This window comes from Hirundo rustica, chromosome Z (assembly GCF_015227805.2).
Source record: "Hirundo rustica isolate bHirRus1 chromosome Z, bHirRus1.pri.v3, whole genome shotgun sequence".
Classification (NCBI taxonomy): Eukaryota; Metazoa; Chordata; class Aves; order Passeriformes; family Hirundinidae; genus Hirundo; species Hirundo rustica.
Genome location: NC_053488.1, coordinates 22,634,619 through 22,662,603, shown reverse-complemented (window position 1 = coordinate 22,662,603; position 27,985 = coordinate 22,634,619). Strand labels below are relative to the sequence as shown.

The 27,985-nt window shown below is 50.3% G+C and overlaps 1 protein-coding gene across 1 annotated transcript; it reads right to left on the bottom strand.

Moving 5' to 3' along the window:
• NOL6 (nucleolar protein 6) lies at positions 1–26,420 on the bottom strand. The gene is made up of 26 exons (XM_040091069.1): positions 26,381–26,420; positions 26,083–26,295; positions 24,645–24,761; positions 24,231–24,410; positions 23,488–23,656; positions 22,630–22,764; positions 22,322–22,485; positions 22,003–22,123; positions 21,616–21,674; positions 21,360–21,461; positions 20,679–20,794; positions 20,148–20,325; positions 19,628–19,750; positions 19,324–19,472; positions 18,510–18,585; positions 16,148–16,288; positions 15,754–15,865; positions 15,379–15,533; positions 14,985–15,148; positions 14,395–14,547; positions 13,134–13,231; positions 12,108–12,232; positions 11,861–11,950; positions 9,629–9,826; positions 1,508–1,609; positions 1–392 (listed from the first exon to the last, which is right to left on the bottom strand). Exons 1-26 carry the CDS (start codon positions 26,384–26,386, stop codon positions 243–245), a joined length of 3,396 nt encoding a protein of 1,131 aa, XP_039947003.1. The 5' UTR covers positions 26,387–26,420; the 3' UTR covers positions 1–242.
• Between the last annotated feature and the right edge of the window lie 1,565 nt (positions 26,421–27,985).

The following is a 27,985-nucleotide window of genomic DNA, read 5'->3' as shown; positions in this document are numbered from 1 at the left end:
TTTTCAAAAACTTTATCCCATCTTTGTATTTTCTTCAAAATAAAAAGGCATTTGTATTCTTGAAAACAGTAACAGGTCCCACTGCTATTCTGAACCACATATATAAAGATAAATAAAGTAAAACATACAGTTCTGGGATTTAGAAAGCTAAAAGGCTCTTCCAGGGCTGATTTATAGAAAGGAATAGACCCAGAGGGAACAAACTGTTTCAGGAGAGGCCACTCTGACACCTCTCAGTGGTTTCAGATAGTCCATTTCTCTGTATGAGCTTCCACATTTTTGACCAGGCCTTCTCCCAAAATCTCAAAGTCCTCCAGAATTGCCTCCACATTGGGAACACAGACCAGCTCATTGTTCAGAGTTGTCACCTTCCTTCCTTTCATGCTGGAGACCTGCATGACAGAAAATATTGCATGAATGGGAATACCTGCTCAGAGTTGCATTGCAACCTCTGCCAGCCCGAAACAAGAGAACTAAGTTCCTTTCCTGCCTTGTCACATCCAAACCCTGCTACACCACTGCACCCAGTTCCACAAGTTTTACTTCTCAACACAATCACTGCTCATTTTCAGAGCTAACAAAGTGCAAAAGTGACCCTTCCAGCTCCTTTTAGGGTTTACCCTGGAGCCACAGTCCGAAGACTACAAGGAAGTCAGGAAGAGCAAAGTAATGGCCAGGGGCATGGTGGAATGACAAGTGTGCAGATGCATGGCAGAGCCTGGGTAAGCAGGGCATAAGGAATATGCAAAAGGGATCACAGCACAAAGCAGAGTAAGAGCTGCTTCTGCTCTGCTCTTTGGTGGGTGTCAAGACCTCAGGTGGGAAGATATTCTTGGCTCCTGCAGTGGCAAAAACAAAACCCTTGTGTTTAATCCAGCCAGACTCAGCAACGATGCAAGCATCTCCTCCTTTGTTTCACCACTGTGAATAACAGGGTTTCACAACAGCAGCCAGGCAGAATGGCCAATGCCCTCTGGCTGTGAAGAGAGGGGAGATAAATCACCCAGAGACTGACAGCAGAAGAGCCTGGGCTGCCAGCTCCAAGTCATGAGTAACCGGTTTCTTTGCGTCTTTTCTTCATAGAAAGCAGCATGAATCACTCCAACGTGCCTCACACCTGGCTTAACCACCCTCTAGGGTTTGCCAACCCACACAGTGCAGCTGGAAAACAGCCTCATGCATCAGTGAGGACATGCGCACTCTGGACCTGGGCTTCTTGTGGGTTGGGTATTTCTGGTAAGATCCCAAAGCCACAAGAATGGGATAGTCTATTTCCCTTCTCAGATCTGCTGATGACTGAAGGCACTGTGGCCACAGCCCCTTGTGGTCTTGGTTTCATCCCTTCATCCCTTCATCCAAGCAAGAGAACTATGATCTCCATTTTTCAAAAGTCTCTGGGATTGATGAGAGTTGGACAAAGCAATTACCATGCAGAAAAAATAAAAAAAGCCCTTCAAGCTTTCTGGGTATAAAGATAACAAGATGCTTAAAGCAGGCAAAAACTCACCTTAAAAGGCTGAGGCTGAAAGCTCAAAGGTTTCCACAAAACAGCAATCACTTCCCCACCATGCTTGTCATAGAAGAACAAGGCAAGATCATCAAAGGCATCCTGCGTAGAAAACAAGCACAGGTTAAGGACAGTGACCTCTCGGTGACAACCCACTGAGTGTCCCTCACTGTGGTCCTCCATCAGTTGACCTGGCAATACCAAGTTGTATTTTCCCAGTGTCCAGCATCCATATCCAAGATTTCACAATGCATGAGACAGGAGGCAGGCTCTACCCAGCAGGCAGTCCTGTCACAGTACATTTCATGGCACCAAAGACAAACCCGAAGCCAGAGGCCAGCATCTCAAGCTCTGCAAACTGTGCAACCAAGGTATCAAAGCTCCTTCTTCTACCAAGATAAACTCCACGTGAGCTGTCAGCACTTAATCCATAAAGGACACATAAGACCAGAGGTATTAAGTAACACAATGCTCTGTGGGGTGCAAAGAGAGAAAAAGCTCAAAGGAGGCACTGCAGGAATCTGTCCTCCTTGCCCCTTATGTTTCAGCAGTGGCATCAGTGAGCATCTCCTTTGGTGGTGCTGGGCAGCAGATGAAAGAGAGATGTTGCACAAAGGGATGACTAAAGCCCAGTCTGGCTTCTCCCAAGCCCACACCAGCTGGATTCCCAGGGCTGCAAGGAAGTGGATGAGCATCACAGCAGAAGGAAACAATGCTGTGTGCAAGCAACTTTTCAAACCCCAAAATCTGGCCCTACAGCTCATCACGTAACATGCTGATACCGAGAGACGTGTACCCTGAAAGAAGCTGACCAAGACAGCCAAGTAGCTGCCCCCTGATACATGTTCACCTTGGTGGAGATCAACATCAGGCAACAAGACAAATTTGCCAGGCTGAGCAAACAGTTCCCAGCATCAGTACAGGAGAAGCTTCTGCACAGGGTTTCACCAGCCTTGGAACAAACTATTGCCCAGAATACAGACCCTCTGCTCCCTCTTCAGCCTTCTTCTCCATCACCTTAGTTTCCCAGCTTTAACCAAGAGAGGTCTCTGTTGGCATCACTGTATCATGAGGTTTCATGAGGACATGAATGAAAAGAAAATCAACATTCTGATGGACAAAGACAAGCTTGGATGGACTCTTTCATGGACATACCAAGATCACAATAGGAAAGCAAAGGTGGACTGGATTGGTGTTACCAGTGGCCCTAAAGGGCAAGGTGGTATTTTTAGAATACAGAGCTGATAAGGAAGGAGGGGTGGCGTTGTCTGCAATCTTCAGAGACAGATTTGAGTTTGGACAGTTGTTGCCCTAACAGAGGGCAACAAAATTAGGTCATCAAGATAGAAAGATCCCAAGACCTGCCAACTCATCCCACTCTATCCCACTTTCACAGGGGCAAGCCTGGTCAAGGCATTATTTCACCAAATCTGCTAGAAAAACCTCTGTCTAAAAATACATTGAGAAAGATGCAGTCCACCCTGGCATTTCTAAGCTGAGAGCAACGGGTTATGCTCAGAGCCCTGTCAACAGGGAAGACTCCTCTTTTAGCCAAAGAGCAAAGAGCAGGAGGGAGGGAAAGCTCAAGGAACAGCAATAAAGCTCAGGGCACGCTGACCGCCAACGTGCAGCTTCCTGAACCAAAGGGGAGCAGAGCATGTGAGAACGTGAAAAAGCCCAGTTACTCTGCAGGGTGAGGTCTTCAGTGCCATGTGATGCTCCTTATGAGAACAGTATTTTTTACAGATGATTCTTGCTGGACAGAAGCCAGGAGCATTTGCAGTAAAAAAACCCTCCCAGGTTCAGCTAATTTCCCACAATTTGGCCTGACACCCAGCACAGTTTTATTCCCAGACAGCAGAAAGCAGAGGGCAGTTAAAAGGATGGTGCCCAATTCAAAATCCCAGCACTTGGTCTGCTCCCAGCACCAGCCATGTGACAGTGCTTCAAACTGGCCTACCAAGCTGTGGAGTTCTTGGGAAATCGCAGCATTAAAAGGGTCAGTTTATTAGTCACTTCACTCCTGTTTGTTCAGAGGCTTGAGGAGTAAAAGCAAACAGTTCACCCTCCTTTCCACATCCCACGTTCTCTGCCCAGTGTCACTGAACTTGTCTGAGCCTGCAAACACTTTCTTCCAGGAAAAGTTTCAGAAAAAAGGAAGAAAAGGCAAGGACTGTATTTGATCCCTTCTCAAGCTGCTCTACGTTTGGTTGCAATTCAACTTCCAAGGCCCAGGGAAATCCCTGCCATCAACAAAACCTACAGCTGGTTCCCATCTCACAGAGACATGGAGGACCTACAAGCTCAGACCTTCAATTTGGAGAGGCCTCGTTGTCCACGGAGAAGGTGTATATGGCACCTATAAGATTAGAATGAGCCCTGTAAGAAACCATCTGGATTATATGAATGAAAAGGGCAGAGAAATATAGTGAGTAAAACAATACCTGGATCTAAAATGGGATTACCGGATTAAGCAGCCCATCTGAAACTTGGATTTTGCAATGAGCTAAGTATAATTTAGTTAAGTATCTACTAGTTGTTAGGTATCTACATGGTTAGATATCTACTTGTTGCTAGTTAAGTATGTTATTTAAGTATCTACATTGTTGTTGAGGGATAGGGTTTCTTCCATCTGACCCTTTATCCACCCATTTTTTTTACTGCTCCTAGCAAGGGATTAGGCTCATTGCACCTCAGCTGCTGGAAGAGCCTTTAAGGGAGGTAACTGCACACAAAAATGAGTCCTACAGTAGAAACTTCTTGGTTCAACAGCCGCTCAGAAAGCAAATCAATAAACACGTGCTCAGTGTTCAGAGCATTTTAAGTGTTCTTAGCAAGGAACCCACCACTGTTAAACCCTATTACTAAAGCTACCTACTTCTAACAAACAACTAGATTTGTGGTTAACATTTTGAGGTCTCTTGTCACCCTATTGTGACCTGCCCTGGTGCTCCCAGTTATGTGATACAGAGAGAGCCTCCCCCATGACCCAAAAGGGCAAGCAGCACTGTTGAAGTAACCCTAGGCTGGGGCTACTTCTGTGACTTTCTTTTAAAATACAAAAGAAACCCTTAGGTTTGGGATTCTGCTGATAAAAGGTTTCAAACTGGTTTCAAACGAAGCAAACTTTTCCACCTGAGAGCCACCCACACATCCTTGTCCTGGAGATTTGGGGTAGTAGGAAAGAAATGTGGAAAGAAGCCAACTGTGTCCTCCTGGCTGCATCAGTAAACATGTCAACCCACCAAACCATTGAGACAAGTCTTCTGTCACTTCCAATATGACAAACCCTACACAGCCTCCAAGAGGGCATTACCAACACAGACGAAATGCAGCCACAAGTCCCCTCTCAGCTCACCCCAGGAGCACGTGGGGCTAATGCCCCAGTGAGCAAGTGGGCACACACAGGTGTACTCATCCCCAGCCTTGGGCACTATGCTAAGGGTCTTGTGGCAGCTCTGCAAGCAGGAGACTGATTTCCCGACACCTCTGCCCTTCCAAGGGTGCAGATTCAGACAAGAAGTCTCCCGCCTGATATGACAGCCCGCAGAGTTTTTTCAGCTCTTCCCTGTCTACCTGGCATCACCATAGGAGAAGTCAGCCCTGTCAGTCAAAACAGGAAGGGAACAGACTGACCTGGAAAGATTTCACCAATTCCAGCTAAATCACATAATCACAGCTTACACATTTTAGGAGACACAGAATTTTTATCGTTAATTCCTTTCTAATGTGCAGTAGCAAGAGACATATTTTTACACCATAGGAGGAAGAAAGGAAAGGGCTCCAAGTCTTCCTGATAGATCTTGCCTTAAGGTGTAAGAAATGCAAAACATTACTTTAGAGGGACATTTATAGTAAAGCAGGAAACATTTTCCTGCTCATCCACACAAAAAAAGATCTCACAAGATGGATAGCTCCTCTGCTACAAGCTCTTCCTCTGGCACGTGAAGCCCAAGAAAGCTAAATCGCAGTGAATGACAGACAGCACATCCCATCAGTGATCTGGTGAGACCAAAGACCCGGTAAGAAGTGTGAGGTCTGTTAAGAGCCATAACAGACAGGCAGATGGACATGGCACAGGCAGCTTCACCCGATTTACCCCACAATGAGTGAACAGCTCAGGGAGGTGACCAAAGCCTTTGGCTTTTGTGAGCTCCAGAACGCAGACAGACAGGCATGACAAGCATATCCACAAGCTCTGTCTCCTCTGGATGGTCTCAAGTCCAGAGGACAGCCAAGTCACCCTGGAGCAAAAGGGGCACAGACTAAACTTTCTCACACTACATCCCCAGCAAACATAGGGGCATTCTGCAGCTCCACAGCCATCACAGTACAGATCAGAGACTCAACAGGAGCTTCATTTGAGACACCCAAATTTAATTTAGCCTTGCTGGAGAATCCCGACCAGGAGCCAACCCAGGGTTTGCTCAACTATAAGTTGCAGGGAGGCTGTTGATGGGCTCACGCAGGGAGGCATGTTGATGAATCTCCAGGGAAGCCCTCTCTATAGGATGTCTGGCACCTGCTTTCCTTCAAAAGTGTCTGCAAAGCCTTCTGATGAGGACAGGATCACAGAACATGCCTTCTCTATCAGATCTGTTCTGGAATTGAAGAATTTGCTGCCTGAATCCCACAGCCAGCCTTTCATCTCCAGCCAGAGCCTCTCAGGCACCAGAGCAACTCAGGTCAGTTCCAGCAGCACATCTCCTTGAAGCAGGAAAAATTAAAGCAGTAAGGACTCAACACCTCCTCTTTCATCTTCTATTCCGACTAAGCTCCCTGGAAAAGGCACACAGCAATCCTTCAGTTTCAGAGCACTACTGCCTTGCTAAACCTTTTCGCTTTTAGGAGAACAGGGCAAACAGGCTGGACGGAATTTGTCCAAACTAGGGGAACCTTTCAATTCAATCGAAACACCAAGGCATTTAAATCCTGTTTTCATGCAGAAATCTCAGCAAAGGGAAGATGTTTCTTTTCTGCCCATAGAAGAACACAAAATCCCACAGCATCTGTGTGGCAGATGTCTCCCTCTGTTGCTCTAAACTCACTATGGCTGCACTGTCAGCCATGGCTAGAGCCCTGTTGCTCAATTCTGTGGTTTGTGCTGTTAAGAGAGAGCAAATTACTCTGAATCAAAGCCAGTAAGTTCTACATCCAAACTGCCTTCTTGTCCAAGATCTCTCATAAGGATTCACTGCTGTCACCATGCTCCTTTCCGGCAACAACTTCTTGCAGGGTTTGGATCACCCCCAAGGGGCTCCCAGTCCACAGGACAAGGAGGAGTTGAACACTGCTTAGAGCAGCAAGAGCCAGGGAAGGAGAAATAAAAAGGTGCTGGAGAGGCTACCAAGCAAAGCCAAAGTCTATGAAAAGGTCTTGCCTTTAAGCAACAACATCAATACACTGTGACATGAAGCCAGATGATTTTTAATGGATGGAGTAGCTTCTACTAACAGCTCAGCATCCCTGGCTTGCAATGGTCCTGCAGTGCAAAATCAGCTTTTGAGGCCTTCCAACTTAATTGGATACGGTTGAATCTTCTGAGACCATGTGTAACATCACCTCTGTGATTTTTCCAGGAAAAGAAAAACCTGTTTCCCTGCCTAGAAAAACAGATACTCATCAGCTCCATCAGGACTGCCCCACTATTGATCTGGATGCTATGAATGACAAGCAAACTGTTACTGCAAGATACCGCCAATAAGACAGCCACAAGAGAACAAACCATATTTAAGAGCCTGAAAGACAAAGAAAAGCCCTCCCAGACAGGGATGCTGAGGCAGATTTCAGGCTCCCTGCCCTACAGCTCACTCTTCAGAGAAAGCTGCCACCAGTCTGTTCCCTCCTAAGAATCCTCAGGTCAAAGAATAAGGAAAACCAAGAGAATCAACACTGCTTCCAACAAAGCAAATGTGACCTTTGCTCATTTCCATTTACCTTCTTTGGGATATTAGCATATTGGATTTAGGAGCAGCTGTAATTTGCAACCTGACCAAAACCAATTCCAAATGTATTATAACCTGTATTGATAAAAATAGGCAGTAAAAAGCAGTAAAAATTCAGGGAATTCGGTCATCACTATTGACCGGACCAAGTAAATCATCATTGCCTGAAGATTAATGAAAGCTGCTTTCCAGGAAAATCTCTTCGCTACCTTTCACTTTCAGAGCCACTTACTGACATCAACTTGTCTAGATGCATGAAAATGTCCTATAAACACCGAGGGGTTCCCTGATTGACCGCCTCAATCTACAGCTAGACCTGCTGAAAGCATTTAATGGTTTCCCCAGAGACAGCTCTCCCAATCAGCTCATCCGGCATCCTCCAGTTTCTCTTCAAGCAAGTGGTCCTCTATCAGGTTTCCACAAGGGTTGCTCAGCCCTGACCCCTTCAGAGATACAGAGGCTCTGTCCCCATGGATCTCCAGCACCCTGGCAGCTGCTGCAAAGCTCTGTTCAGCTCTAGAACCCATTTCCAGCACTGGGTGAAGAAGGATTTAAGACTTAAAAAACTCCATTTCCTACCCACATTGACACCCCCTGGCTGAGGTAACATGGCAGCAGGTCACTCATCACTGAAAAGCAAGGGGCTGGTCTTGATATGACTCCTCAGACACCAGGAAAGAGCAACAGTTCTAAACCTGCTCCCTTTCTCTCTTTTAAAACCCTTTTGAATAATGCTTCTGCCCTTCCTTCTTGTCCCAAGAAATCCCCCAGTGCTCTCTACAACATATCTGCAGGACCTCCAGGTCCACCTTTCTTCTCAAAGGGAGGAGAGCACTGTGCACCTCCTCTCCCTTATGTCCTTCCAGCTAAGGAAACAGTGGTTTTTGCAGGGAAATTGTGTGACAACTTTGAGGTCTTCCTCAATTTCAAGAGGCCCTTCACACATCTCTTGTCTCTCACTTCCTCACCATCCAAGACTGTCCCAAGCTGCTGTGGATGACAGGAGGACTAAGCTTGCACCTTGGCAGACCTGGCAGCTCTGCTGAAGCCACAGCAGACTCCCATGGGCACAAGCTATCATGCACTGTGGCTGGCATGCAACTCGCGGGTAACAGGGCTGTGCCCAGCATGAGGAAACCTTCAAAGAAACCCTTGCGAGTTTTCTTTGCCCAACTCCTAATGCCCAACTCCTGGTTAAGGTGAAAGGGGAGCTTGAACTGAAAGGGCCCAGAACCTTCCAGTCTAAACTGTTCCCCACTGAGTGGGGAACAGGGCCAAAGACCCCCACAGCCCCTTTCCTGCCACAGCCAGCCTAGATTCCCATGCTTACAGTTCTGACACTGCTCATAGCACTCTTATCAGTAAGGGATGATAGTGCTTCCAAGTCAATGCAGACTTTGACAAGACGGCACCACAACCCCACCTCTCTGCACACCCAACGCTAACATTTAACCCAGCTACCACATCTGAAGCTGGGAAGAGCCAGAGTGCCATGTGCCGCACAACTAAAAAGACAGGCTGTCTAGATCCAGGGAGGATCACTGCTGTCATCCAGCACCTTGCGTATCTATCTCCCCAGCTTGCCAAGGCTTTGGCTTGGCCTCATGGTAGAAAAGAACATGGTCGATTGACTTTGGGTACTGATGTTCTCCATACTCCCACACTACCAACTTTCTCTGTTGTTATGTACGCAGCCAGACACAGAGAAACTACTCTGTGGCCAACACTGATCTCCTTCGGCTCACACAACCATTAGCCTAATAGCAGAAAGCTTACTGGGACCATGTCATGGATATCTGTACAATCCCCCAGAAATTGTGTGTGGTTACTGCCCGTCATGAACATCAACTGGTGCAAGAAGCCAAAAAAAGTGAATTAACTGACTGGAGACAAATGACTTAAAGTTACTTTTGTGCTGAATACGAAGTTCTTCAGCAAAAGCTCCTGGTGGTTTGTATCTGAGCTCATTCTCACATCGCAGCAGCACTCCCATTTCCATAGAGGAGGTGGCGAATTCGCCAGGACTTCAGCTGGAGTAGTGTCCTAGTTTAGGGATGTCCCATCCCATGCAAATACCTAAAGGCATCACCAGCCACGTCCTGCAGCGGCAGGCAATCCAAACTCCACAAGGGAGCTCCCTCTTAGGCACCCCATCTGCCTCCCCAACAGTGCTTACTCTCAGCTCCTGCAGGTACAACTGCACAGGGTCATAATCCACCACAGGAAAGAGGATATTTGTGGCAGAGCTGTTCTTCACTACCCCACGAGAAACCGATTTCACCGGCCTGTCCACATTCTCCAGGTGCCGAGGAATCTGGTTTGGATTCAGGTGGATCAGGACATCGTAGGAGTCCAAAGGAGGGCGGAAGACGATCTGCAGGGAGAAACAAACAGTGCTACTCAATACAGCACACAAGCAAGCAGGAGAGGTAAGAGAGGTTTCCCATGTCCTTTTTTGTATTTTGTCTCCTTGTCCTTAGAAAGCAGTAAACCAAAGACAAAATTTTTGTGAGGTTAATGTTAGAAGTTCGCCACAGACCCCAGGAAGCCTACCTGAGTAAATGTTAGCAGAGTGGACAACTGAGAGAGATAGATAAGTGCGCTGCACGCGGCAGAGTCTCAGGATGAAGGGGGGAATCAAGAAGCCAACAGGAGCTGAACAACACCCAGGGGACACAAGGAGCTGTTTAATAACGGGATGGCCTCATGTGTTCACCAGGATTTGCCCCAGAGAGCAACAGCATCTTCCATCAAGCAGACAGAGGGTGAGAGCAAAACCCCATTAATGGAGGGTAGCAATCCCAGACACATAAATATTTGGACAGGCAGGATCTAGCTGTGGATACAGCTGTATTAAAATGGAAAAAACTTAAAACTATGTGTACATTTTCAAATGGAACAAATGATGCAGAGACATGAACAGGCATGGGACACTGCTCAACTTGGCACTGGAAGAAAACCCACTGTCTGCAACTGGTTTATAGCCAGGCTGGGGAGAACACACATGAAGACCATCAGTGACCAGCACTGAGTCACTCCTAGCTCTGTTCCACACAGAACCCTTGTCCCACCCAGTGACCAAGTCCGTGACTTCCTGTACGTGCCCTGGGAGCAAACCCATGCCTGCATCTTCAGGACAGCAGGCATGTCCCAAATGCAAAGACTAAAAAAGCCAGCTTGCAGCGCTCTCTTAGATACAGGAGGCAACTCTAGAGGAGGCAACTCCAAACTAAACTGGAAAGGCCCTCCCGCCTGCCCCAAGCTCTGCCCTGGAAACAGCATCCCATGTTTATCCCTGAGGAACATCATAGGCATGGACCAGAAGGATGCTATGACAATGAGAAACGTTCCCACTGCAACTAAAAGGAGGAAGAAGGCCCAAGGAGGCTGAGTCAAGGGGTTGGGAGGCTGCTATGGCCAGGTGACAGCTTGTTTTAGAAGCTAACCATCCCAGCTCACAATGTGCCTCTTGAACTTCAGTCTTGGGCCAGCACTGTGACTGCAACACACTGAACATGCCTCATTCCTTCACAGCCCTGTAAAGGAACACACACTGCTACTGCCTCAAGTGCATCCTCACCTCATAATACTTCCAGTGCAAAATAAAGCAGAATGAAAAGCAGTGTCAGTGGATCCTTCGTATATTGCCTAGGCAGAAAAAAAATCCACTGTACATGCTGCTTTCTGGTTTTGGTTTTAGTTTGGGGTTTTTTGTCCCTAATGTGCATCTGACATATCTAACCACTGCTTGGCTTCTTTTGTCCTTTGAGCTTCAATCTTCTGGTTCACTACCCAGTACACCAATAAGCTACCCTTCAAAACACAAGTATCTCCCTTCAAAGGTCAAATAAATATACATCTCTCAGGTCCACAGCAGTAATGGATGTTTTAGTTTACTTAAAGAATGAAACCACTGAGAAACTGAAGAAAGTTAAACTACATAGGGCTTCACTCCTCCACTCAAACCAAAATAGCATTGTCCTAAACTGCCTGGTACTGTCCTGCCAAAATCTTCAACATCCTGAGCTCGGTTAGACTTGAGCGCACAAGCCAGGTTTCCACAGCTACTCCAAAATAGTCTCCCAGAGGAACCATTTGATCCAGTCACAGACATACAACTGGAGTGGCACAGAAATATTGTGGGTTTGCTCATGTACCAAGAAAACCAGAGAATACAGAATAAACTTGTCCTAGTCACCCTAAGCTGCAGTGCAGAGCTGGTTTCCCCAGAAGCAGGGTGGCAGAGAAGGACACGAGCCTCCCTCCTCCCATCCTTGCAGCTCTGCATCCCAGGGCAACCACATGGCCACAGCCTGAAACCTCCTAACACATCCCAGCGACCACCACCAAAGTCCAGTTTGCTCAGCCAGAGCCTGAAAACCCTTGTGCTGCTGCCCCAGGGGGTTACCTTCACATCCTGGTCGCTGAGCGGATCCATGAGCTGCCCCTCCAGGGCACGGAGAGACTCCGAGGCGAGTAGAACAAGGCGCTGCAGGATCTGGAGAGGGAAGTCAGAGGATAAAACTTGGCAGTCTTGGATGTAAGAGGGACATCCCTCCCTCATGGGACTATAAGAGCTGGCTAAAGCACTAGGAGCAGGGATCTGCCACAAGCCAGCAGCCACCAGAGGCAAAGGGACAAAGGGCCCAGCTCACCTGTGCTGAGGGGCGCTCCCGGGTCCACATGGAGCTCCACTGGTCCTTGGGAGTGGCCAGGAACATGACGGGGAGGCGAGAGCGAGCTGCTACAAATTTGTTCTTGATCTCTGTGCAGTCAGAATCTGGAGATAGCAGGCAGACAGATGAGATGCTCTGCCCCATCCACAGCCCTCTGATCTCCTCACTGCCATCACAGCCAGGAAAGGGCAGCCCAACAGGATTTATTCTCTCCCACCCTCTGATCCCAGAGTCCACGTGAAACCAGAGCTCCTTCACCTCAGGCTTGCACCTCACTCCCATTAGATGGACCTTTGCTCTAAACCCACTCAGATGGGCTCAGGCATGGTAGGTACTGACGCAGGCTGGAAACTCACATTATAAGCTAGTGACAGTTTGTATTATCCTCTTTGGATAATATAATAATATAATGTGTTCTACCTTTTTTCTTTTATTTCCCCTCAAGTGGGGAAAAGAATAGCTCTTCAGTTCATTAAAATAAGTTGGAGGGCACTTTGGAAATACCAGTTTTCAAAATCCAATTCTCTCCCAAACACCTTTACCATTTTTTTTTATAAATCAGTTTTAAGAGCTGGGTATAACTATATCTCCCCCCCTATGACTTCGCAGAGCCAAGACAACCCCGCGGTCTCTTGTGGCTCCAGCCAAAAGACAATCAACAGGCAAAAACTAGAGGGCAGGAACAGAGGGCTTCAAAGACACACCACCACATCCAACACCACCCAAGCTTGTCACAGATTTCAACAAGACCAGAAGCATCATCACTGAGATCCACCTCTTCAGAGGAAGGCAGGGAAAAAAAGAAAACCACACATGGTACAACCAAACCCAACCTCCAGGCAAGTGAAACATGACAGGACAGGAGAAAGGGAGTGGAAAATCTCCTTGCCCCTGGCACAAGCTATGATGTCTTCCTGTATCATGGGGATCTGGATCCAGGCACTGACCAAGGAGGGCTCAAGAATCTCATGTTGCAGCTCTTCTAGCCGCTGCCTGCTCGCTCACCTGTGAGGCCAGTGTTTAGGTTGACAATCAGAGGGTTGTTTTTCCAGTCAAAGGTTGCCAGCAAGTTGAGGAAGCGGAGGAACCCCACCTGTGGAGAGCTGCAGGCAGGACAAAACAGTTCAACATCAGCATTTGCTCTCATGGCAGCAAGAGGGGCTGCACTTAGGGGTGACTTAGTGAAGGCCCAACCCACATACAGCCCAACAACGGGTATCTGTGATGGGAGAGGGAAGTTCAGAACGCATTTCAGACACTTGCCCTTCTCCAAATCTCCAGGGAAAGTATTTTCCCTCATTCCTCGGGAAAAAGAAAGCAGCAAAATATAAATCATAACCCCACCCCTCCCCGCCCCGTCCCCTGATGCTCTTCCCACCCAGACTCCTGGGTTTGGAGCAAGAAGGAGATGGAAAGAGGGCTGCTCCCATCTCTGGTGCAGGTCTGAACACCAGCCAGGTTCCCAGTGTGTCTTTTCCCCTGAACACGTGCGCAAAGCCAGATAGCTGAGAAGACGGGGATTCTGCTATTTTAGGAGACAGAAAGCATTCTAGGCATCAGACTGTTGTTCCTGCTGCTTTGGGAAAGCAAACTCCACGCCAAGTGCAGGCCAGAGTAATTTTTTGACTCCACACAGAACAAAAACATTTCCTGTAACTTCATTTCACTTCCTTTGGGCCCCATAACATGTTTGCCAGCGGCCAGCAAGCAATTGGTTCTCTGGGGTTATTTACCAACACACTGCACCATTCAGTTTTCAGAGCCCGACCCCTTCTCCTTCCCTTGGAAGTCTTCTCCAGGAGAAAGGGAGGCTGAAGCTGCCATCACCACCATAACGTCCTTCCTAGGGAACCCAGGAGCCCCAGCATGCTGGTAGCCACAACACAGCCCTCACCCTGGTCCTCCTGGCCACCATCCCCAGAACAAGGGGCCTCACCAGTCCTCCAGAAGGCATAAGACACCCTGCAGTTGTGCCACCAGCACCCAGAGGCCACAATGACACTTGCTCCCAGCCTTAAATGCTTTCCCCCTTTCTCTGCAGCGCACAGCCTAGGAAGAGCCACAGCCCTGCAGTGCTAAGCATCTCCACCTTCTCTAGCAACTTCCAACAGGACTTGGGACACTATTTTGGCAGCACAGGGGCCTCATGCTCTCTGCTGTGAACCTCCCAATACCTCCTGCCTGAGCAGCATCCCACCCTTCCTCCATGCCAGGTAATGCAAGGCAGTAAACCCCCACCAGGTCAGCATGGGCTCCTCATCCTCACCTGGGTGGTGTGAATGGGGCTGGGTGGAGGAAGAGAAATGCCCCAAGGAGGTCCACACACTCCTCAGAGATGCTGTCGCTCAGGAGCTGGGCGCTGATCCAGCGCTTGGCCAGCCGGGAAGTGCTGCCAAAAACAGGGTGCTGCTGCTGGAGCCTGTGAGGAGAGACATGCCACTGCTCAGCCCACACACCCCAGGACCCACAACAGCCTCTTGGCATTTGGCAAGAAAGAAGAGAGGGGCAAAAATCTGCAAGGAACACTCACACAGCATCACAAGCACAGAGACTTTCAGCAGGTGCTGAGATTTTGGGGAGAAGAAGGGAAAATACTGGTTCATGCTCCTCTAACCACACAGCATTTTAATATTTGTCTCCCCACACCAGTAACCTCAGGGTGACAACTGCTGCCACCCACACCCACATCCCTCACTTAATCCTCCCTAAGAGCCTCTCACAAGGTTGGCTGAAGGGTCACTCCCCACAACAAGCTCCTCTACCCACCATCACCTTCCAGGATCCAAAGGCACCTCCATGCTGGTTTTCAGCCACATCCCATGTTCTGACCCCTCAGGCACCCTCTGCCTCACCTACCCATGCAGAGAGCTGGTTAGATAGGGAAGATGCAATGTTTCCAGCTCCAGCTGCCGAGATTCTTCTGTGTCCTGGTACTTCAGCATCCCTTCTGGAGTGACCACTTCCTTCAAGATCAGGGGCTCCCGGTGGTAGGCTACTTGGAGACGGAAAACGTAGCCATCCTGAGATGGGAGCACAAGGCAAAGTCAGGCTTGATGTTGACACAAGCAGCATGATGTGTGTTATGCTGCCCCTCAGGGAGACAACAGCAGCATCCTGACATCAGTGCAGTCTCACCACACTCTTTCCTAGGCCCATGATTGAAATAGTGGTTTTTGTCCAGTGGGACCACTGCCACAGCCCCCCACCTCGGTAAGGGCAGACGTGAAGAAGGTTCTGGGAATGCCCCTACCTTGTATACATCAGTGTAGGTGACTGCAGGTCTGCAAACCAGCTGGTGCTGCTGCCGGAGGAGCTCAGCCAGCTGAAGGTGGAAAGCGGCCTTGATGCGCTTGATGGCTCCTTTGTCCTGTGGCCACTGGCCACTGCCTTCCATGTGGCAGATGACTGGGGGCAAAGGGATAGCAGGAGGTCAGCGAACCCTACCCCAGAAACAAGGTGTTGAATAGAGGTGTCTGGAACTACGGTTACAGCAAGAGGACAGGAGGAGGCAGGGTTCTGCTCCTGTCTGCAGCATACCAAACACAGCAATAACAGAGCCAGCATTGCTGCTTGCATCCACTCCCCTCCACCAGATCATCTCCCACTCACATTTCGCCCCACTTACCCTTCAAAGGGGTTATGTAGGCCGGGCAGGGTTTCCCCACTGAAGGAAGCAGCAAGTGCTTGCTTCTGTGATGGAAGGAATAAATTGGCTTCATAGGAACGGGAGGAAAGACCTGAAAGAGAACAGTCACCCAGCAACTAAGAAAAGGAGCAGAAACCTCTTGTCAATGTATATCCCCTCACCCAAACCTCCCAAACCAGCAAAGCTCTCCAGTACAGAGTTCGATGACCTTGTGCACAGCCGGCCCGTAGGATGGAAGAGCAAAGGAAGAGGCATCATACTGCCCCAAGGGTTCTCAGAAGCCACAAAACCAGAGAGTGACTAATTCTCTCAGTCCTCCCTCACGGCAGCTCCCTGCAGACCCCCATGCATGGCCATGCCCCAGGACACTCACGTCTGTGTACCGGAGGGCTGGATGGATACCCTGCACAGCCGTCACTGTCAGCGGCAGCTCCTTCAGGTTCCAAAGCTTGCGGCTCAGGTCATCGTAGGAGCAGACAACACTGACCATGGCCTCCTCGCCCGTTCCCCATGCCTGCAGACACACAGGTAGCCTCTCAGGCATCTCTCCTGCTCCTGCACTCACCTTATCTCCCTCATGGGCTGGCATCACAACTGATCTCCAAGGAGCCAGCACTGCCACCCCAGGGAGCAGCTTCCGGCAAGAGCACCCAGCAAAATCGGGAGGTAAGAAAGAGAGCAAAGACAAGGAAAAGGCTGTCTGTGACTCCCCAGCAGCCAAAGGTATCCCAGAGGCAAACGATATTATTTCTTTTGCAAGACACTAAAGCAGCACCAAGAGCTGTACTACCAGCAATCACTATAGTAAAGGAAAAGCCAAGAATGATCTGGGAATAAAGGGATCACATACTGGATAGGTGACAGCCCTGCTACTATCTCCCCAGGAGTTACCATGATGCCAACAGAGGCAGCAGTTAACATAAAATTTCACTGACTAAGCCGAGGCAGAGCTCTGGCACATGGCAGAAGCAAAGATAGAAAACATCACAGGAACCCTGTGGAGGGCAGCAGACAAGCACCAGAAGGAGAACTGGTGTTGCCCTTACTGCTTCCACCTCCCCAGGTAACAGCCTTAACAGGCAGGACAACCGGTGACACCAAACCACCCGGCTCAGAGGCAGCTGAGTCACACAAGGAGCCAACCTGCTGGGAGTTTTCCGAGCTGGGCTCTCTGGCAGAGCAGCAGCACCCTCTGCGGGATGTGCCATGAATGGCAAACCCCATCCTGCTTGTGGCTGCACCCTTCCTCTGCCTTCATCCTGCACATCCTCACACTGCTGGCTCCCCAGGCTGCCTGCACACAAACAGCTGGAGGAGCAGACACCCCTGTACCCACCACCCCACACTCAACAGCAACTTTCTGCTTGGTTCTTCAAGGACTGGCAACAGTGGAACTCCTAAGCACCTCTCAGGCTCCAGGAAAATGCATCCCCTGTCAGGCTCGGGTGTATCAGCCCTACTAACCCCAGACCAGCCTGAAGGGACACAGCACACAGATCTTCCTGTCTACCTCTCAACAGGCTGTGAAAACCAGCATCTCATCCCAAATCTGACACCCAATTCTGCCCAGACCGCAATTGGTCCTGGCATAGGAAATCCTTTCCATCAAATATGCGCCTCTTCATTCTGAAAAAGTGGAAACAATTTCTTCCTCCATCCAACAACCAGGTAAAGAGCTGGCTGTACTGATGCCTTTTTGGGACTACCTAAAAACAGATGCCAGACACAATTAGGGAACAAAAAGTGGTTATAGTCATAGAAGGGCCTTCAGGCACATTTTTGGACAGACGAAGCCCCCCTCAGGGGCTACATTCAAAAACGGACGATGGGACATGAGTTTTCATACTTTTGTAAGTTTGATTCATTTCCATACTGGGGGTTAATCTTCCAATTACAGCTTCAGGTAATACAGTCATTTACTCCAAGTTTGCTCCTCCCCAACTCACTTTTGTTTATACCTTTTGGGGCCTGAGACAGTAAGGTGTCCTTGATTCCCAGGCCTACAAAGGAATTGTTTTATCTGACCAAAATGGGAAAGACAGCAGCTAACACTCTATATGGAGTTTAGAGTTATATGCTAAAGAATTGCAGGATTACAATTATATGAAAAATAAAAACGCTAAAATCCTAAGGCATTAGTACAGAGGCCAACAAAATGTGCCAAAGTGCTCATGGGTCATTTCTAGACTTTAATTTCACAAGCTGGAAAGCCGAAGTTGTAAGGAGGGACATTTCCCAACCTCCAAGATGCATCTTTTCTGTCTGAAAGTGGAGTTTCTTTGTTTTAGCTGTACATTCAGATGGAGCACAATCTAGCACTTTGTAATTTGCCAGGAAAGATCCTTTTCCTGAGTTTGCCAGCTGGACCTAAGGGACAGCAGCACAGAACTGTCTGGCCCAGGTCCTGAAGGATGCAGCACCTCAGAGATGCAGCCAGAGGAGCACTGTGGGACAGTAATATATCCTCACGCATGTAGACAGAGGGGCAAAAGCAGAGAATAGAACAGTGGGGTGCTTGTAGGGGAAAATGAGGTCTGGGGGATGCTAAAACTAGAGGATTTCAGCAGTTAAGTGTTAGCTACCACGAAAGACTTGTTAGATTACTACATTCTCTTTTACTACATTCCCTAGGGAACCACCCAGCTGCCTTAGTGCCACTCAAATGACCTTCCTACAGCCCTTCCCTCGCTGCTTTCCAGGAGAGAGTTCCAGCGCCTCCATGGAAGCAATCATACCTCTTTCCCAGTCTTGATCAGAGATTCCAGCAGAGCACCTGTGTAGCTGATGGAAGACTCAGGAATGCCTGCATGGCTATGCGGGAAAAGACAACAGAGCATTACAGCTACAACCTACGACATGCCAGCCTATTGATACTATTGACACTTCAAGGGTCATCCCAAGCATGAGTAATCCCTCTCTAAAGGAAAGTCGTGGTGAAAAGACGAAATCTCTGTGCATTCCTCCTTGCCCAAGTAATCCTCCCAAAGTGGATCAGTAACTTGTGCAGCTTCACATGATGCAAAGCCAAAGCTACCAATGTGCAGCTTTCCCTTACAAGACCCATCCTCACATCAGGACAAATAGGCACAGGCAAACCCTCCTTTCTGTGCAATAGGGCCTTACTTTTGGCAGATGGTATAAACTGCTACAGAGGCTTTCCAATGCCATGGGGAAGAGCCAATCTTATGAACCACCATAAGGTCTCAGAGGATTTCACAGAAACGTCCTGCAAGGTTCAGACAGCTTCTCTTTCAGCTCTGAGCAGTGTCCCGGCATCCCATCCATATATAAGGGCAGGACCATGCTGCCTCCTTGCCCTTTGCATTACGTCCAGCAGAGGCTACAGCACCAGGTCCTTGTACTTCCCCCCCACTCTTGGGAAGCAGCTCACAACATAAGGATAACTGAAACAACTTCCAGATGTCACAAATCCAAACCAACTCACAACACTCCACAAAGCATGAATCTGACAACGGGATCACCAGGAACAGAATACATGGAAGGACTGACACAAGGAGCAACCCGCAGCTGCTGCTCAGTGCAACTTACAGCTTCAGCAGGTGCCTGATGATCTGGTCAGGAATGAGGCGCTTCTGGCAGACATTGCTGGCCTCCCACACCACAGCCTCACAGATGCTGCCATCCTGGAATCGACGCAGCTCTGACTTTTCTCCCCAGAAGGTCCGGAACTCCAAAGCCTGTGGGGGGACATTGACCAAGCCAGAGCAGGGACACAGGTCACTTCTGGGCCAGACAAAACCTTCCCAGGATCACCAGCCAGCCTCCCAGCTGTCTTCAACCACAACATAGCATCAGCTTTGCTATGACTCAGCACAAGCAGGGTTCCCCTCACCTCGGGGTGATCAGCCTGAGGACCCTTCTCCAGTGTGCTGGCAGCAAACTCTGGGTCAAACAGGAGCCCAAACGTCAGGGGCCCAACATCCTTGTGTTTTGGGGGCTCTGCATCAATTGGCCACTGTGGGAAAATGAGGAACATGAAACACAAGGAGAGAGGAGGTTTCTGGAGCAGCAGCTGCTGGGATATTGGGATGCTAGATGAACCTCCTGCTGTGTTGTCCCAAGTGCCCAGATAAGCACAGACAGGCAAAGTTAAATGTAACAGGTCTCCCCAATGACAAGAAGTTGTCCTCACCCTGCCCCATTACTGGACCAGGACTTGTGCCCAGACCAAGCAACACAGCTTTATCCCACAGCCCAGTGCAGGACCTCAGGTTCCATATTCCCAACAAAGGAGACAAGCCTATCTCATTCCCCAGTGAGCAGGGATGCCCTCCCTGTGTTCTGTAGTGCCACAAGAGACAAATGAGCCCATAAGCTGCAAAGGATACAGTGTCATTGCCAAGCTGCATTACCTCAGGGATCTGGGGCAGCGAGTGAGCCACAAGCTGTGCTCTCCGGGACAGACCACGTGCCAGCAGCGAGACAACAAAGGGCAGGGCCGCAGCCACATAGTTCCCACCCCAATCGATCAGCTCATTCAGCAGCTGCATCTTCTTGCAAGTACCCTGCAGCTTGGAGACATGCTTCAGGCTACAGGAAGAAGAGAAGCTGGTCATCTACCTCTGCCACCAAATCCTTTCTGAGAGGGATATGCTAGATGGAAAAAATGGGGAACTGAGGGTCCTAGCCCAGGATGGGTGTTGTAAGAAGGTACTCCAGCATCTCAGGAGATGCTAGTCACTGTTTACAAGGCTTAAACATTGCTCCCCTCCTCTGGGAGGCTATCTAGACAGAAGAAGTGGAACAGTCCAGTGCAAAGAGGCACCAGTGTCTGTCTCAGAGCTTACTTCCCACCAGGTAAGTTCAAATGACCAAAGCCAGAAACAGCTCACTCCTCTGAGCAAGCTCCCTCAGCACTACCCCACCAGCACAGTGAGACTCACTGGAAGACATGGTCAAAGGTTCTGAGCATGGGCTTTGGGGTCATGAGCAGGGCCTGAAAGCCATCCACCATCCGGTCATCCAAAATCTCCATAGAGCACTTGGCTTCGAACTGGACCTGAACAAGGAGGGAAAGCAGTGCAGGAACAGGAATTTGAAGGGAGAAAGAAAGCAAATCCCTGCAGCAGTGGTCATTTGTGCTCCCCCATCAACCAGGGCCAGCCCAGTTCCATGGTCAGGAGCATACCCTGATCCCAGTCTCTGTCCTTAGCATGAGGGACATTGCTTTTTACTTGTTACTCAAGTAAGCATTGTTACTTGTTACCCAAGTAACAAACAGCTCTCACTGATGGCCAGACAGTCCCTTCTTGATATCCCTGAAATAAAGGTGATTTTTTTTTTTTTCTCCTTCAGAACAGTTACATCTGCTTAACAGCTGCTTGGCTTCACCCAAAGGTGCAACACAAAAACCCAAGCAAGACTGGAAAGGCAGCACTACTTCTACGTCTCCAAATTCCCTTCCAAGCTTCAAAGCTGGAGATGTTAAAAGCTTAGAAAGCCACAATGAATGCCTTCCCTTGATCCTATATCCGCCTCAAACCACATCTAACCACTCTCTGCCTGTCTCAGCTCACTTCTAAGACAGCACCTCAAGAAGCCACCACAACCTGCCCAGTACCTACATGGTGGTATTTGCTGGCAGTCATATCAGCACAGAGGTTCACCAGTCCAGAGGGATCCACAAAGACCACTTCAAATGCCCGGTGGAAATCATCCAGGACAGGCTGGAAAAGTAAACACGATCCTTAGAGCTACAGCACATCAAACACACCAAGACACCCCAAAATTGTTGTCATCTGCCATCCCTGCAACAAGCACTTCCCTGCCCCCAGGAGCAGTGACAGACACAGGCAAAATACCCCTCAGAGGGCAGCTTACCAGCGAGGGATCAGCATCTTTGGCTAGACTGATCCCTGTCACGCTCAGGTCAGTGGTGGCTGCGGACAGACAGGAAAGAACAAGTCACACCACCATCCACATCTCGTCCCCTGGTGACAGAGGCACAGTTATGTGTCAATACCCCACCAAGGTCTCACATCAAGAGTGCTACAATACAACGCTGGCCTCCACCTTGTGATAGGACTTACCTACTTCTCTGCAAGCTGCACCATCCAGCCCCACTCATCCCCTCCTGTCCATCCCACCCACAGGCACTCAACACAAAAGAAAAGCCACAATGGCCTCTCTGCCTCTTCCCTCAATGTGTTCAGGTTTTGTGCAGAGACACTGACCTTTTCCTGTCCAGAGAGCCCCCTGGAAACTCACCCAAGAATTGCAGAGTGCTCCTCAACACCTGGTACCCACTCATCATCTTGACAATCTTGCGCTTCATCAGCAGGTAGGCAACAAGCATGGAGACCAAGAAGCCACTGAAGCACCCCAAGCCCTGTGAAAACAGAGACACCACAACCCCATGGCAACCCACAGCTTAGGATGGGGCCTCTATGAAACCCTAACACAGCTCAAGACTCAAGCCACCACACCACCCACCAAGACCAAAGCACTACCCTTCCGTCCTAGGAAGGAGAGCAGGCCAAAGGCAGGTTACCCAGGTAAGCAGAGCCCATCGTGGCACAGAACATACCTTGCTGAGCTGCCGCTGGTTCAGCCAAACTTTGAGGAGGGCCACGCCATCTTTCATGCCTGGGAAGTCCGTGGCTGCATTAGACAAGAAATGCAGGTGGGAGAGCATCACTGTGTCACAGAGGATGGAGTTGTTGTAGTGAGGGGTTGGAGGCTCTGTGGCTCCTGTGTGGGGAGATGACAGCATGTTGGACCCAACCACCAACTGCCTGCCCACAGGAAAGGGCTGCAGTGAACCCACCCACAGGCACTGGGGGCAGCCTCTGCCTGAAACAAACAGTTTCATGATAACCCAGCCCCAGGCTGTACCTTCTTTTGGGGTGTTCTGCTCTATGAACCAGGCAGTCCGGACATTGTTCTTGCTGGGATAGAAGCGGCTGGGTTTGAAGAGACCCGAGACAGGACAAGCATGGAGCCGGACAGTGACCATCTTCTCATCCTTGCCTGTAAGCACCCAAAGGGAGATGTACAGGAGGAAGTGATGTCAGAGATTAAACTGGGAAAACATGGAGCATCCCCAGCCTGGGCAAAGGCAAAAGTACCTTCCCAGCAAAGTTCCGCAGCAGTGGAAATGATCTCAGAGCAGAGAGTGACCACATCCCAGAGCTGATGACGACCTTGAGGTCACGCAGCCCATGCTCCATTCCCATCTTCCTCCCCACTGCCCAGACTGGCACTCCCGCCTGCCCCAGCCTTGCCATGCCACATCTGTCCCAGACCCCAACCCACTACCCTCCTGAGGGCTCTGGAAACAAGCAGCACTTAGCAGCTCATGCATCCCACATAATCTCATCAGAGACAAACTGTACACAGGTTCCTGGGGAAAGCAGAAGGACAGTGGGGAACGGGGCTGGGGAGAGCAGGAAGGGCAGTGCTGGGTACAGGTGTGTTTTGTAGGGTTTATTTTTTTGCTCCTTGAAGTACCCACAGGATGTGCCAGACAGTGAGGCCAAGGATGGAGAGCTCAGCCATGCTGCAGAGGAGGATTGGGAAGGGGAGAGACCCTGAGGACTAGACTCTGGGTGAAGAGAGAAAACAGCTGAGAAGCACACAAAATTTATCACCACTTGTGATGGCAGCTGCAGACTGATTCCTCTCCAAAGGGCTGTTAAATCGTATGGGGCCACTACCCTCCACCCAACATCAGTACCCTATCACATCCCCCACCTTGAGGCCTCAGGAGCAGGATGGGCTTCAGATGGTTGCTGTTCATGTAGGCAAACCTCACACTGCCGAAGAGCTTCTTCTGGGACAAATGCTGGGCGATATGGGAAAGGTACAGGGCTCTCTTCCGGTGGTAGCGTTGATTCAGGTTATCTTTGTCTTGAAAGATTTCCTAGGAAGAAAGGGACAGGACAATTCCACCTCACCTGCCGCCAAGTTCAGTTCAGCTCGAGGCACATCACCACCCACAGCCCTCCCTGGCCCCACAGGCAGCCCTATCTCAGCCCCAAGGAGCTCCAAGCTAGTCAGGAGCTTGTTGCTGGCTCACCAGGCTCCAGGACGGCAGGAGCAGTCATGCAGCCAAACAGGGTCTGCTTGGTCTCAAGCTTTTCTCACAAGCAAGTCTGGGCAGCAAGGGGAAGTTACCAGCCTCCAAACATCTCCCTCCCTGTAACACAGTCTTGGGAGCTGGGGTAGAAGTGCAATTGGGTACAAAAACAGACAGCATGCATCTCCCTGCCAATGTTCGGTCCCGGCAGAGAGAAGGAAGATCCTGATGAGGAACTAAGATCAAACAGCTCTGATAAAGCAAGAGGCCAGACCACAATCCCCAGCTCCCTGTGGGAGTCACCCTGCATATCCAGATGCTGTCACTGAGGTATGGAGTGGGCAGGACAGGGCAGGGGTCATGGAGAACAGGGCTCTGGCAGGCCCCAAGCCATTTAGGAGGTGTCATGGCCACTCACCCGTGGCATGGTCACTGCAACATCCACGTTGATCTCTGGCCTGACACAGGTGCCCAGCAGGTAACTGCCCACCACCTTCAGCTCAGCTGGGGGGACGAAGTGGAACCTTCCCTTGACGTTGAACGGCACTTGCAGAAACGGAACCTTCATATCTTTGGAAAGCCAGGCCTGGTCAGTGAGCTGGGAACAGACATAACACACAAAACGCTTTGAGCATCAACTGCAGCAGATGTGCAGGGACCAAGACCCCGTTCCCCACAGAGTTGCACCCAGAGCTTAAAGACAGTGTCCCTCCCTTTTTCCTTGAAGAAAAAGCAAAGTATTATTTTTTCAGCCCCTAAGAGAGACAGTCCACAAGTAGTTGCTCCATTCAGGACAAGAGTGTTTCCACCTCCTCCATAACCTGGAACATACTTCAGTTTCTGGAGTCTCTGGGATGGCACTCAGTAGGCTGTTAATTTCATGGAGGAAGACATCAATCTTCTTCTTTTTCGTCTCCTTCAATGTCACCTCCTTCAAAAGCTCTTCAATCTGTAGGGGGAAAGGGGACCATCAAAGAAAGCTGTAACACTGGAATTATTCCTGACTTACCTTGTCCTCCAGCACCAACCATGAACATGGTGCAAAGGGCAGCTAGTGAGCTGAGGAACACACCAAATTCTCCATAAGCCTGACTGAAGCTGGCAGTTGATCAGTTCCTGCTGTTTTCTGTGAGTGCTAGATTGCAATCACCTCCATATCAACCAAGGTCCAGGCAAAAAAACCCTGATGTAATTCACACAAGCACAGCTCTCAGGAAGGTTGTTTGTATGACAGAGAATCAGCTGCAGCAAACAACCACACAGGTTCTCACCACAAACCAGGCCCTAGAAATCCTGCCACTGACACTGGCAAGTAGCTAGGAGATCAAAGCTGCTCCGCATAAAAATCACCAATGTTAAAACCACCTGAGGGATGAGATGCCATCCAGAGGGACCTGGACAAACTCAAGGAGTGGGCCCATGAGAATCTCATGAGGTTCAACAAGACCACGTGAAAGGTGTTGAATCTGGCTTGGGATGGAGCAGCCCTGCCCAGAAGGACTTGGGGGTGCTGCTGGGTGAGAGGCTGGACATGCCCCGGCCATGGCACTCACAGCCCAGAGAGCCAAACGTGTCCTGGGCTGCACCCAGAGCCCCGTGGGCAGCAGGGGAGGGAGGGGATTCTGCCCCTCTGCTCTGCTCTGCTCTGGTGAGACCCACCTGGAGCTCTGCAGCCAGCTCTGGGGTCCCAGCACAGGAAGGACAGGGAACTGTTGGAGTGAGCCCAGAGGAGGCCACCAAGATGATAAGAGGGATGAAGGATGTCTCCTATGAAGAAAGGCTGAAAGCACTGGGATTGTCCAGCCTGGAGAAAAGAAGACTCTGAGGAGATATATTGTGGCCTTCTTGTAGCCTAAAAGGGCTACAAGACGGTTGGAGATGGACTTTTTAGGAGAGCATATAACGATAGGAAAAGGGGCAATGAATTTGAACTTAAGGAGAATAGGTTTAGATTAAAAACTGTGACCAAATTCTTCCCTGTAAGGGTGTTGAGGCACTGGAACGGGCTGTCCAGAGAAGCTGTGGATGCCACATTTCTCAAAGTGTTCAAGGCCAGCCTGGATGAGGCTCTGAGCAACCTGGTCTAAGGGAAAGTGACCCTGCGGGGGTACTGTTTAAACTAGACGGTCTTTAAAGGCCCCTTCAATCCGAACTGCTCTATGATTCTACGATCTAGTTACCAGCTGATCTTCACCTAACACAGCTTAATAACTCAGATCATCTCCGAGACCGGGGTCCCGCAGCCCCCCGCGCGCCCCACCCCCCCCGACCTGCAGGCGGAGCAGGCTGGAGTGGAACAGATCCTCCGTCTCCTTCAGCTGGGTGAGCTCCTCGCTGGTCGGCGGCTTGTAGAGCTCGGCGCGGCTCAGCTTGGCTGGCTGCGGGGCTGCGGCTGTCGGGGCAGCCCTCTTTCCCCGCCGCACCGCGCCCCCGGCGGGGGCATCTGGGCCCTGCTCCGCCTCCTCCGCCGCCTCCGGAGAGCCCTGCGGGCAGAACACAGCACAGCACGGTTCGGCTCGGCTCAGATCAGCCCCGCGATCCCCCCGGCCCCGACCCGCCGCCTCTCACCGCCATGGCCGCCGCTCACGTGGAGTCCCATCACCGCGTGCGGCGCCGCTCGCCCCGCCGGCCGCCTGGCGCCTCTTCCTATTGGCCGCGCGCGCCGACGCGGCGCTTCCCATTGGCCCCGTCGCCCGTGCCCGCCCTCGGGGGCCGTGCCCGCAGCGCCGCTCTGCTTCCGCAGCCATGGCGGCGCCGCTGGCAGGCGGCGTGGGCCGCGGGCTTGCCGAAATCACCGCCTTTCACCCCAAAACTGCAGCTCTCGGGGAGGTGTGGCGGACTTTCGCCTTCAAGCGGGCGAGAGCGGGGCAGCCTGCGCGCCGTAGATCTCCGTTGTGGTACTTGATGCTTAATTGGGGTGGGTATCCTTGATGTGGACTGCCGGGAGCCTGAGCCGGCTTGACCGGCAGGAGAGGACACTGGGAGCCAGGAAGATCCTTCTGGCTTGGTGGAGCGGGCACCGGGAGCCATCATCCTCCTGGCCAGCATCCGCAGGGACTGGGAAGGATACCAGGAGACAGCGGCATCCTACGTGCAGTTTATTGGAATGTGAGGAATATCCCCTTAATATAAATTTTATACATACATACATACATACATACATATATATATATATGCACACCCCTTTACAAAAGCAGCTCTGAACACCGTGTCCAGTCAGATTTGGGCTGTCAGGGCATTTAAAAGACCACACCATGTGTGTCCCTGAACAGGAGGACACAGATTTTGGACCCAGGTAATTTTAGTTCTTTTTCCAGCTCTTTGGATGGCTTTTGCATAACTGTAGTCAGTTAATTCACTTCTCTACGCCGTACCATGAAACAGGGATGCCGTGTCTCCTGTGACACTGTCCTCCGGGGAGACTGCTCTGGGAAAGCACCCCTGGAGTCTGTCATCCCCAGGCCAGGTGCAAATTCTCCCTGAACCCTGGGCACACTCTACCACTTTTTTCCTGCACTGTGAGAACACTACAAGCAGGATCTCTTCAACACCAAATGTGACAGAGGGCATGTTAAGACAGAGGGCAGAAGATCAGGCATCTATCCTGAAGGTAAACATGGGAGTTCAGAGAACTCAGTAAGCTGAGCTCTACCCCCCCTCTTCAGGATGCCTAAGCCTCAGCCCACTGCTCATAGGCTGTTGGGGGAAAGCAAGCAGCTTTAGGGTAAAAGCTACACTCCGCTCAGTTGGAAGCAGGGGTTGGGAAACAAGCTGTCTTCCGAGGATGTTTGCAGCTGATACTCTCTGCCCTTCGGGTCTTTCATGTGTCTGACTTCCCTCAGGGTAGGGCAGGCTCTCACCCATCCCTGCCAGGGGAATCAGAGGAGTGTTGTGTCCTGCCCAGCTGCAGAGCTCATTTCCACACACTGCAGCCTCTCTGCCTAGGACATCAAGGTGCCAAGCTCCTGCTCAAGGCATTGTTTCTGTTCCCAAAGAAGGCTAGCATCTGACCCGCTGCTTGCAGCCACCAGCATTGTTGCCAAGACTCCCTCAAGCCTCCCATCCCACTCTCATATCTAATGACTTCCATGCAGGGAAATCTGCTGGAAGTGAGATCTCAGCCTTGCATCAACTTGGCTACAAGGACTCCTGCAGGTGGGCATTTGGTTCCTG